This window comes from Acipenser ruthenus, chromosome 19, assembly GCF_902713425.1.
Source record: "Acipenser ruthenus chromosome 19, fAciRut3.2 maternal haplotype, whole genome shotgun sequence".
Taxonomy (NCBI): Eukaryota; Metazoa; Chordata; class Actinopteri; order Acipenseriformes; family Acipenseridae; genus Acipenser; species Acipenser ruthenus.
Window position 1 is genome coordinate 16681439 of NC_081207.1, and position 12933 is coordinate 16694371.

Here is a 12933-nt window from a genome sequence, read left to right on the forward strand (position 1 = left end):
TCCAGCTTCCTTTGTACTGTTGCACTTAACTTGAAACAGAAGCAGAGATCCATGTCAGCTCTGTGCTAAGCCATTTTCTCAGAGGCTCTTGGTAAACCTTGGTTTAAGGAGGCTTGGTGTTCCATTGGTTAAAGAAAAGGGCTTGTTACTAGGAGGTTCCCAGTTCAACCCCAGTTCAGCCACTGACTCACTATGTATGACACTGAGCAAGTCACTTAACCTCCTTGTGCTCCATCCTTCGGATGGAATGTAAAACCGAGGGCCTATTGTACGTGACTCTGCAGCAGCAGCAGTTGTTTATGCATAATTCACCCCCTTGTCTCTGTAAGTCGCGCTGGATAATAGCATCTGCTAAATGACTAAATAATAATAATTAAGTTTGCTTTCTCTCCTAGGCTGGTTCATCTGACTAGGCTCACAAGGATCGTTGGTTTCATCACTAGCTATTCTCCTATTGGAATTACTCTTGTCTATAATAGGGGTGCTGATATCCTGCGGACTGTGGTGTGCATCCTGTCACTGGATTTCACTCTCCTGACTCAATCGGCTTTGTTAGAAATACTGATCGATGCAAGGCCCCATCCCTTCTCCCTCAAGCATCTCTTTCTCCCTTGATGATTCTTCAGACCCCTGACCGTTGTCACCTTGGTCCAGCCACAGGTACAATCCTGGAGTGCCACATCTTGTCCCAGAGCTCTCACTACAGATCTTGAACTGCACAATTGAATTACTGTAGTATTAATAGAAGCCATTATTATAACATAATCAAGTTATAGGTTCATACCAGCTCAAGCCCTTACATCATTGACTTATCGATTAATTATTTTTGTTGTAGGAAAGCCCTTGAAATAAGCTTAACAATTAGACAAATGGGCATTTTTTTTTCACCTTCAGACACACTCTCACCACTGGGCACGAGTTACACATGTTTTTATCCATCGCAAGTGACCTATGTATTATCAACATGGTGGAAACACCACCCCAGATAATTGGAATGACACTAAAGCAAAACAAATAGAATAAGGTGGTACTAGCCACTCAAAGTGTGTGCATGGACACGAATTGATAAGAGTGACCATAGAAAACATGCACCCAATGCCATTGTTATGAATTTCTGTCAATAACACTGAATCACTCACGGACACACTGGCTATTCCACCCTGATCATGCCTCAAGCTGTTTTTCCACGAGAATGAGGTGCATACAGGTAATTCTCAGGGCAGGTTGAGTGGAACACAGGGCTTAAAACAGGATAAGACACAACATGTCAAAATCATCAAATTGTTTTGAAAAGTTGGGTAGAAAAAAATGTATCTGTGTAATTAGAACCAATATTCTTTGTTTAAATGCATGTCCATCTATGTTACTGTTTTTAACAACAACAACAACAACAACAACAACAATAATAATAATAATAATAATAATAATAATAATAATAATAATAATAATAATAATAATAATAATAATCAGAAAAGCAAATACCTACTCAGGATATTTAAAAAAAAAAACTGCACCTGTAGTTTTCTTTAGACAGGAAGATTCTACTGAAAGTGTCATATGGTTCTTTTTTTCTTTTTTTTTTATATGTGTTGGCTGTCGTGTTTATTTCAACCTTGATTTAAAGAAATCCCCCTGTAAATCTATTGGCTGTGGACTCCTCGCCTTCATCCAATGCTTTAGTGATGAGGCTGCAGTTCTATTTGGAGTTGGCAGCTAAGACAGGGGCTTCACTCTCACAGTAGTTCGACTCTGGAAATATGAACAGAGCTGATCAAATCTCCTGCACATTTTCATAAAATTAAACCAAGAAAACGAAGTATGGAACACAAAATTCAGATTCTCCTAGCCTGTCTCGTCTCTCAGGTAAGGAAGAAAAAAACAACAATATAATTATTTTTGCTCGCCGTAGTAATTGAGCCCCATTTATATGCTTTTATGAATTTCATTTGGATACGCACAGGCTGTAGTGTATTTTAAAGTGTTTCAGTAGCGCATACTGTACTGATTCGTTTTCTAGCTACAATGAGACCTGCATGTCAAATATCTGTTTTAAAAAGGGACATAGAAATATAGAATTACTCCTATGAGAGTACACGAATTTAAGAGTTCACGGACCATTTCCATACTAGTAGTATATGACATGTATAAATTATGCTGCAAATGTTCTATATTTGTAATGGCATTGAATATTGTCTGCGGTGTTTTTTTTTTGTTGTTTTTTTTTAAGTTCCTGCAAATATAGTAGCCTATGTACCTATACGTAGGTAAATAATAACGTATGAGGGGCGTTCATGCAATTCATGATATACTGGTGTTTCAAATTACATTATGTTCATTTTTCAAGTTTAGCCTAGACGGCTGCTTATTTTTGTAGTCGAAATGTGTGGAGAGTCCTATGGTAAACATCTTTTTTTTCAAATTCATGCTTTATACTTAGAAAAATAAACCGTAAACTATCGTTTTGATAAGTCTGTTCCTAGCCCACTTTAAATGTGAAACAGAGCCCTTTGCAAACGTGCACGACGAGCACCTGCTGCTGTCAATCACAGCTTAACTATTTAACTTCTAGTTTGGGCTGGTTGAGGTAGGCTTCATGCTTTCTTTGAACTGGTGTTGTACAGTTAGGCAGTCGTTTACAGTTTACTGGTACTTATAAAACGCAGCTTTTGAACATCTTAAAAACCGAGGCTGGTAAGATGGATACAACAGGTTATGAATTGCCTTCATTAAAAACAGACGTTGATATATTAAACTAATATCAAAACACGTGTTCCATATTAAGGATATTGCTCGGTTGATTTAACTTCTCCTAATTTGAAGACATCGCTATTCAGGAAATTGTGTGAGCAAGTGTAGAATGCAAGGGCATTTACCAAAATTGTTGGTTCAATGTGCTTGCCGACAGGGAGACGTGAATGAGTTAGGGTTGGAAAAGAATACAGTACTGTAAAGTTAAAATCAATATGCATTTTTGGGAATACAGTAGTTTTTACTAACAGCTGCAAGGCAATACCTACTTTAGCGCTAGACAATTTCGTGCAACGCTTTTTTTTTTTTAACGACATGCACAGCAAATTAAGAGAGAACTAAATCATGCCAAAGCATTACACTTGCATGCATCTGTCAATCAGCGGTGTCTATGCACTGAGCGGGCATTGTAGAATGTAACGTGTCATCAGATACAGTGATACCGTTTTATGAACATGATTGAATATGAATTGATGATGTTTAGAATTACATGTCTTATTGAGGATAAATCAAATCCACACGAAGCTGGAAATTATGCTTTGAAAGCAGAACACCTAATTGTTTTGATAGCATGATGAACAGTTATTTTGCCCTAAATATATGTTAAATGTGCAATATACATTTTTCCTGTTAAATTGATTTTTGTACATGTTTTTTTCCAGTGTTTGCTTATCTATCTATCTATCTATCTATCTATCTATCTATCTTAGATAAATATAGTAATAACTCAGTGAAAAAGAAAGAAGTGTAGAAGCAGGGATCTTCCAAAGCAGCAACTCTCTTATTTTGCATGAAAGGGGCAAACCGCAATTCAGCAAGTACTCTCTAAAACACTCCACACTCAACCACTGCTAGCACAGCAGGCTGCTTTTTTATAATCCCTAACCCTGCAACAATGTAATAACCAGAAGGAGTCCCAGCCAATCAGAAGGCTGCCGGCATAAGTGGTGTTTCTTTCATTACATTCCAATCAAAGACCATATTCAAACCATGTCCTTGATCATTGCATTGATTAAGCCAGGTCTTTAATTGAAACTACAGTACGTGTTCAATTCAGTCGTTAAGAACCCAATTGGAACAAGGTCCTTTTATCGAATGGTTTTGAATGCTGGGTTCTGTTGCTGTTGAGTTATCCCTTTTCTCTAAATCTGCATTTACCTGCTTTGAGCTTGTCTGGAGAATCCTAAGTGCCAGGACTGAACAGCCTTCCTCACTTCATTCAGATCATGTGACAATGTGACTTTTGTGAGATCCCATAATAAATATGTATAGACAGAGAGACTAGATGAGGCTAAAAAAGTGACATTGTCACGTTTTGAATGGAATGAAGAACGTGTTAGTCCCAGCACTTAGGGTTTCCCAGACAAGCTCAGAATGAATTCCCTCAGAATGATTGCTCACACCATTAAATAGTAAGCTAAAAAACAGAAAAGGAATTAAAATAACATTTGAAGCTACATACTCAATGTTTGCCTTCTAAGTGCCTGGGATCTTTTGACCACATTTGGCTTATACCCTATCAGTACTACCTTAATGCACAATTACCATGTATTTGAACTACAGGATAGCCATTCACTTCATTCACATCATGTTTTCAGGCAGTGTGAAGAAGTTATTTAAATCAATACCATAGAGAGTGTGTATTTTAGAGCTCCTGTGTGTTAACAGTTGGATATAATGTTAGTACTGTACCTACCAGGAAGCCTGGGGCTGCTCATTTTCTGCTGTTTTATAAAGTTTTCAACTCTGAGTAAAAGTTAATTGTGCACTTGTTATGGAACAGTAGAAAGACAGCCCACATATAGAATTCAAATGATCAATGCAGACGGGTGTTTGGTGGTCTGACTCTGTCAGAACTGGAAAGGTTATCTTTTATTATTATTATTTATTTCTTAGCAGACGCCCTTATCCAGGGCGACTTACAATTTTTACAAGTTATCACATTATTTTTACTTACAATTACATTATTTTTTAACACATTATTTTACATACAATTCCCCATTTATACAGTTGGGTTTTTACTGGAGCAATCTAGGTAAAGTACCTTGCTCAAGGGTACAGCAGCTGGAAAGGTTATCTTATAAAATGATATCACAATACAACTTTTATTTACGCAATGTATGGCCTTGCGCCACACAACTGATCAATTTGAAACTAGAAACTCCTGTTGGAAATGTGTTTAGTCGTATTATCCTTAGAAAACTTGCAAAATCGGGATAGTTGGAAACTTTACAGATAGCTTAGTAGCTCTAAACCCATGTATCTTCTTTACGTATAGCCTAGTTCTATAGCTCTAAACCCATGTATCTTCTTTATTTATTTACTCCCTCCAATTAAAGGTATAACCCCACCATTTTTTCTGAAGCAGAAAAAAACACAATGGAGAGATTTAGCAGTGTCCCCTTTCCTTTTTATGATGTTTGCAATCGTTCAGAGTGCTCCTTATTGCAATCACTCAGATACTATGTAACCAAGGATAGATCAGCAAGAGTGTTGTTGTAGAAGTAAGGAGCAGCGCCATCTAGTACACAGCTGTGTATTGCTAGATCAGACAGTGCCTTTTATAAAAGTAAGAGCCAGTGGTATCTTTTCACTAGATGGCACTGGCTCTCAGCCTTAACAAAGCTACCCCTAAGTTAAATTGGTCATCTGTAAAAGGTTAAATAGGTTAAGCCAAGAAGCTATTCTTAGCTAGCAGGTTCAGAGGCGATAAAGAAGAAACAATAGATTCCCAGTAGATAAAAGGCATGTTTACAAAGTATTTATAAAGGGTTATGTTTGTGGTTATAAAGGGTTTAAGCATTTATAAAGTTTATTATGAATTCAAGTGTCAAATAGAGCAACAACACTACAGCACATGAAGTCATTTTAGATTCCTTTCAGAAGGCTTTGCTTCTGGCAGTTTTCATGTACAGTATTATCCAATAACTTCTCCACAAGAATCACAGTAATCTTAGGAAGACACTCAGGCAATACAAATGCATTGCTTCCAATCCTGGCGTGTAAGCAAGAGACAGCTACAGACAGCATCAAGTGTATGAAGAGACTTCCGTGGGCTTAATGCAGCCTTTAGTTATATGTGCTTCCCTTGTTTTTAATAAAAAAAGTCAGTTAATTGCCTCTTCAACCGAATCAGTCATTTGGTTCACTGCCAGGCTGCTGTTGCTAGACTGTCGCTTAACTTTTTTGTGTACCATTTTGTCTCTGGGTTTTTGGAATGAAAGTAAACGGCAAAAAGGTTACATGTAATGGAGAATACAACCATAAACACTGAGGTTAAGCATCTATGTCTACATGATGAATAAATATCATGCTTAGACTACAAGGCTGTGTAACAGACATGCATTAATCAATTTTCTTGTTTGTTTACCATCTGCTCAAGACTGGGAATCCATTTAAAAATAGAATTTACAGTGTTTAAGACCTTTAAAGTCATGGCTTTAAGTCCTTGTAGACATAGTGATACAGATTTGAGTGGGTGAAGAAGAGATGTTTTGAGGTGTTGTTCTAAAAAAGGATCTGGTTATTGAGGATAAACCATTCCAAGATCTGTAGCTTGATCAAAGCTGCTTGGCTGGATTTCTGTCATGCAGTTCACAATGACTGCTGATGTCTTCATCATTGACATCTAAAGCAGAAGCATCTGGAATGGACAGTGTTGGACTTAGATGGAGAACTCCATATTCAAGTTTTCCTTAAGAGCCAGGGGAAATATAATCATTATTTACTATTTCAATGGTTTTAATAGTAACCTTTACCTGTTAATATAAAACCCTTGCCATGTGGGGGCACTACAGATTAAATACAAAACCCCATTATAATGTATAAAGCAGAAAGAAAATGGTTTAAAAGTAAGAACAGCCTCCCAGAGAAACTGCATTTTTTAAATATATATATATATATATATATATATATATATATATATATAATTTTATCCAGGGCGACTTACAAGATATCACATTATTTTTACATACAATTACCCATTTATACAGTTGGGTTTTTACTGGAGCAATCTAGGTAAAGTACCTTGCTCAAGGGTACAGCAGCAGTGTCCCCACCGGGGATTGAACCCATGACCCTCTGGTCAAGAGTCCAGAGCCCTAACCACTACTCCACACTGCTGCCTAAATGGTAAAAGGGTAAGATTTGTTTTTGTATTTGCAAACATCTCATTTCTGTGCTAAAAGCTCGAAAAACAATGGTTTGTGTTTATTTTATTTTGAACAGAAAGGAAAGCTAATTATGGTCAGTGCTGGAGCATGGTATCCAAGAGTGATAAAATACAACATATTTTCTTCTGTATGGATTAATTGAGTCATGTACTTTTACAACTGGCTTGCCTTTCATGAATGCCTACATTGTAGCATTTCATTGCGATCTTCAAATTGATAAAACAGCGCTTAATGCTGTGTCAGCCATAAAGCTGTTCTGTAAAATGGGATTTTTTTTCACTGATGACTTCTCTGATGTCTCAAGATTGCAATCTCCACAAGCACCTCTACCTTTAACCCATAACTTCTTAAGTGTGTGAAGTTGTATTGCATTGCCATTCCGAAAATAGCATTGTGAGCAAAGTAAAGAGGCATCTCCCTTTAGCTGTGTCTTGCTTCTTGGCAGTGGATATCCATAGTGCTCTATAACTCAGAATATAGACTTTGGGTGGTGGGTGGTATGCTTTAGAAACTAGAGAGCTCTAGTGGGTTATGCAGATTAGAAGCTCCATGCATCTTCATGGTGAATTGCTCATTGTGCCTCATCAGTCATATCTTAAACAAGATTTGGTAAATTGAAATGTTAAAGGCAATGATTGAAGGGTTTAATTTGAAGATACTATATCTGGAACAGAAAGCATATTCAAAATGGTGACTTGCAGTGCTGGGGATATCAGCTATAGTTACTTAGGCATCCATTCGCAGTTAATTAGGCTTCATTGAAGATGGAATCTATGAGAAAGATCTAGGAGTTTATGTTGACTCAGAAATGTCTTCATCTAGACAATGTGGGGAAGCCATAAAAAAAGGCCAACAAGATGCTTGGATATATTGTGAGAAGTGTTGAATTTAAATCAAGGGAAGTAATGTTAAAACTTTACAATGCATTAGTAAGACCTCACCTAGAATATTGTGTTCAGTTCTGGTCACCTCATTACAAAAAGGATATTGCTGCTGTAGAAAGAGTGCAAAGAAGAGCAACCAGAATTATCCCGGGTTTAAAAGGCATGTCGTATGCAGACAGGCTTACTGAATTTAATCTATTCAGTCTTGAACAAAGGAGACTACGCGGGGATCTGATTTAAACATTCAAAATCCTAAAAGGTATAGACAATGTCGACCCAGGGGACTTTTTTGACCTGAAAAAAGAAACAAGGACCAGGGGTCACAATTGGAGATTCGATAAAGGGGCATTCAGAACAGAAAATAGGAGGGACATTTTTACACAGATAATTGAGGGTCTGGAACCAACTCCCCAGTAATGTTGTTGAAGCTGACACCCTGGGATCCTTCAAGAAGCTGCTTGATGAGATTTTGGGATCAATAAGCTACTAACAACCAAACAAGCAAGATGGGCTGAATGGCCTCTCGTTTGTAAACTTTCTCATGTTCTTATGTTCTTATCACATTTCAAACTTATCTTTACTCTGCCCCTAGATCATTTTGGATTTTGTTTATCACATTAGGAACCAAAAGGCAGACCAATGCTGTAGTTTATTTTTTGTATTGCTTGGAGGACTGGCAGTATTAGGTGATGTCGCTATGGGATTGAATAACATTATTCCGAAAGATGTGCAGCAAAAACAAAACCATGTAAAACTGTGTATTCAAACAGGACACAGACATTTTCATTAGCTTTAAAATTGCAGTTCTCATTTCAGAATCAATTTTATTTAGAAAAATGCCAATTTAGCAAATATGACTAATGAAATATGTTCAAATTTTTTTTCTATTGGAATGTACATGTAGTTGTTTGGGAGGTTAGTTATTGGCAATAACATGGCTATAGCTGTGCTAGACTTCTGACTTTCTAATCTTCATAGTAACTCTATACTATGCTCTGTTTTACGCTTAACCGTGTTCCAAAGGTGCTTCCACATAAAAAGCCTGAGGTAGGACCCAACTCTATGCTATTTCCAGCAGTGCTGTGAGTCTATTTCCATGGTGTAATTACCAATTTAGAAGCAGGCACTCATATAGGAATGCATTATTATTTCCAGTATGTTTTGGCATGCTGGGGTTCAGTTTTGACGGCTTGCACTATTTCTATTTCTGGATGCCATTTTTCATTATAGGGGGACCTTTGTAATCATCTGATAGTAACTTGCATTAGATGGTGTCAAAGCCTGGAATATGGATTCAGTCAAAGGGTTTGCTTTGAAGTTGACAGGCGCAGTTCTTTTAATGGCCTTGTAGATGGCGGTGTCATGCCAGCAGTTTAAATTGATACTTGCAGGCGAAGAGAATGTGCATTGAACCGTGTGTGTGTGTGTGTGTGTGCGTGCGTGTGTGCGAGTAATAGTGTGAGAAACTGAGCTTTGTTGCAGCTTTACTAATGGGACAATGTCATGTTATAAATGCATTTTGTGATATAAATTGGATAACATTGCTGATGTGGAAAGCGTTTCCAGTCCCAATATATACTTTCGATTTCTTTCTTGAAGCCCTTTGCAATAAGACGAAAATGACATCGATTCAGGTTTAAATCTTCAAGTGACAAATTATATTGGTTTTGCACTCGGACATAAACTGTTAGGGAAAAGCTAGGCAGGATGATCCTGTCAAAGCTCAGACATTCAGTATCATAGGGAGGATCTGCATGCCCTCTCAGGGCTTGAAACTGGCACCAGCCTGGCACCCAGGTCTGGGTTTCAGAACTCTTTTTTTTTTGGTACAGTACATCATTGAAATGACCAAGAGCCAGTAGTCTGAACTGATCACATCTCTCATCACAGCATGAAACAGTCACGCTTGTAGGTGTGTGGGTAGGTGTATGAAGGAGTTGAAGTGAGGACCAGTTTATTTAAATATATACTATAATAATATTGAAATAATATACTGTAGTATGTTATAGTCTTCTGAGCTAAATGTTCGTAATACAAAATGTGCTTTAGCGAGGGTTTTATATTAAACGCATTCACTATGTGTCGAAGAAAAAAAGATATATTTGTGACCTTGCTGTATCCTCATAGTTACTATGTACAGCATAGTTACTTCCCCTGCTCCTCCGATTCAAATTCCAGTAGTGAAACAGGAAAAATCAGTTGCTGCCCTTGTTTTAATGGGAATACACTGTTACAGGAGTGTCTGTTTCTGCTACTCGGCAAGAAAAATGTTTTCCCAAGACCCCCTGTCCCTGTGACCAACTAGAAAGCCAGAGGCAGGTGAAGCATAAGTCTGGTTAAGTAAACTCCCCCTCAACCCCCTCTCTGACAGGTTTCAAGATCAGTGGAGTTAAAAACAGGCCCCCCTACTGTCAATAACTCTATTGATTTTGTTGCCTTTCCTGAAGCGTATTCCGCAATAGCAAAAAAGACCCGAATGTGCAAGTTCAGTACCAGCTTCTCTTATTTCCAAAAAATATGTACACTTCTCATGTAGGTGTATTTTTTAAGTTTGTTTTGGGTGGGGTCTTTTTCACTGTCCATTAGCTCAGGGCACCCTTGGCCTCCATTTTGTTTTGTCTTTGGATCTGTGAGCTCATTAAACCAACACAAAAAATCATGTTCAAGAGATATGACATGGCTGAGACTAATTTCAATTAAACATCTTCAGCTTTCTAATCCCTAGTTGAGCATGCTGTTTAAAAATAAGGGTAGTTGTGAGAAAAAAAGGTTACAACAAGATCACATGATAAATTACAATTATTACAAAACAAATCCTGCAATGTTTTATCTCCTGATTTCTACATAAACAATATTAAATGTGGATACACCAAGATCAGTTATTTTGTGATGGAAATATCCAAATCCAGGCAGTCTGTCAATGCTTCACAATTCATAAAGAGACAATCTTCATTACCTTGAAACCCAGCTTGCCATTTGAGTGGTGGTGGCCAACCCTGGTCCTGGAAAGCCGCAGGGTCTTCTGGTTTTCGTTTCCACCCAAGTTCTCAATTTACTTAATTGAACCAGTTATTTTCTTAATTGGTCAACACAATTGTTTTTCCAGGTCTTTAACCAATGATGATTTAAAGATACCCAGAAAACCTGCAGGATTGTGGCTCGCCAGAACCAGGGTTGGCCATCCCTGTATTTGAGGCTATAATGTTTCTAAGTTACCACATTACCTCACCTGTGTGAGATCCCAGAACATGAAAATGGAATGTTCATCCCATTGAATATATCCTGATTAAATACAAACATGTAGAGTTTAGTTACATGAAATGATATGCTTTAACAAACTGGAAGGATTAAATCATCTATTCTGTACAACAGTGTTAAGAAACTGTCTTGGAGGCCGGGGTGCTTATAAGAAGTCCAGAATGGTCTTGTTCATGTTCTCCAAGGAGAAAATTAGATATGTGTGGCACTTCAACATTCTTATCAGCTATTATCTGTATATGTCATAAAGAGAGTTGAATAGTGTATCTATGTGTCTAGGCATGGCAGATTGTATTTGCACAAGCGCTGGAGATCCTACCACTAGAGGGCACACTCCCACACTTTGCTAAAAACAAGCTTTTTTTTTTGCTACAATGGTTTTGTTCAGCATCCCTTGAAAACAAAAAAAATGATTTTTTTTCCCAGATTTTCTGAAAAATGCAATCTTTCTCAGGTGTGTCATTGAGCTTGTAGGTGTGGATTGAATTGGAATCGATGAATGAAATGTAGAGAAAGTTTAAAACTCTTAGCGTAAGCTAACCACACATATGGTATCTGTCTGGTATCTGTCACATATCTGTTTAAAGTCTGTGCCATGCTTTTGGCTAGAAACTTTGTAAGGCACCCCTTAAACTGTGGAGTGCTGTAACTGATTCTACACAAATAACTGTATAGAGATACAGACAGATAGATAAATCACAATATCATATATACGTATATATTTTTTTGCCGTAGGGTTGAAAAAGAGGGGTACATACATTTATTTTGCCTTTTTTTCTCTCTGTTGTTGCTTTTGTACTTTTATTAGTTTTTTTTACTCACTTGGAGATGCCGTGGCACAAATCGCACTATGTAATTTCAATAGAAACAATACATGATAATGGCTTAAATATCCATGTATCTGTTCACAGCTGCTGCTAGATGGAAAGGTGGACAGTTAGGCAACAGGCAAGATTTGGCTTTTGGTAAAGGAGTCGCCTGTTTTGTAAAATTCCTACATTATTCTGTAATCCAAAAAATGTGTGACCGCTCTTTTTGTCGTCTAGTGAAAGTACATTTTAAGAATATCTACAGTAGTATTCTAGTAAGACTACTTGCTCCAGTTTAATACTGCAAGTGTGTGTTTGATTGTGCATTTTCTACAGTTTCAACTGCACCTTCACTTGGCTCCTTCTGTTAGAAAAGTCAATTTCTTTGTTGCTTGTAGCTTTTGTTCATCCCCTTCATGTGACACACAGATGACAGGCAGTTTGAAAAAAAAAAAAGATTCAAGATCCTTGAAAATTAAAAATGTGCATATGTAACTTTTTTTCAGTACCATTTAACCAGAAGAAATCTTTTCTTAAATAATTTTTGATTTAAAAACTATACTTATGGGCATCTGTAGATACATTTCAGTAAGTAATTGTGATAGCACTACAGGGTTTGTTATCCATCTGTGCCTTACACATTAGTGCAACCAACTCATTTGCTTTTCTTCAGGCTGTCGGCATCTGCAGCACTTCAATTGTTTATTTCAGTTTACAGAGACATTTTACACCATTTGACAAATTGAAGCCATCCTTGCATACAGGCATATGATGAAGAGTTGTGGAGCTGCCTTCATCTTCTAATTACTTTTATTTCCATGGGCTCTTGAAGTCTCATACCCACAGAAAACACGTTGCAGTGTGAACCCCTGTCCTCCACAATTTTACAATCATCCAGTTGGGAGCTTAGTACGGTCAGAAGGTCATTAGCTGGTATCAACTTCTAACATTTTGTTTATTTTTCTAATTACAAAATCTTATTTCAAATGCTGTTTTCGTACACAATACATAATCAGCAGTAACTATTTACCTTTCTCCATGCAACCCTCCCAGAGGATATGG

The 12933-nt window shown here is 37.4% G+C and overlaps 1 protein-coding gene across 2 annotated transcripts in view; it reads left to right on the forward strand.

Moving 5' to 3' along the window:
* The first annotated feature begins 1711 nt into the window (after positions 1-1711).
* Positions 1712-12933, forward strand: part of LOC117424173 (cadherin-13-like) — a 581895-nt gene continuing 570673 nt past the window's right edge. For both annotated transcript variants that reach the window (XM_058992546.1, XM_058992547.1), the window contains exon 1: positions 1712-1863. In XM_058992546.1, the coding sequence (XP_058848529.1) occupies positions 1819-1863 (45 nt within the window). In that variant the 5' untranslated portion in view covers positions 1712-1818. The remainder of the gene's footprint in view (positions 1864-12933) is intronic.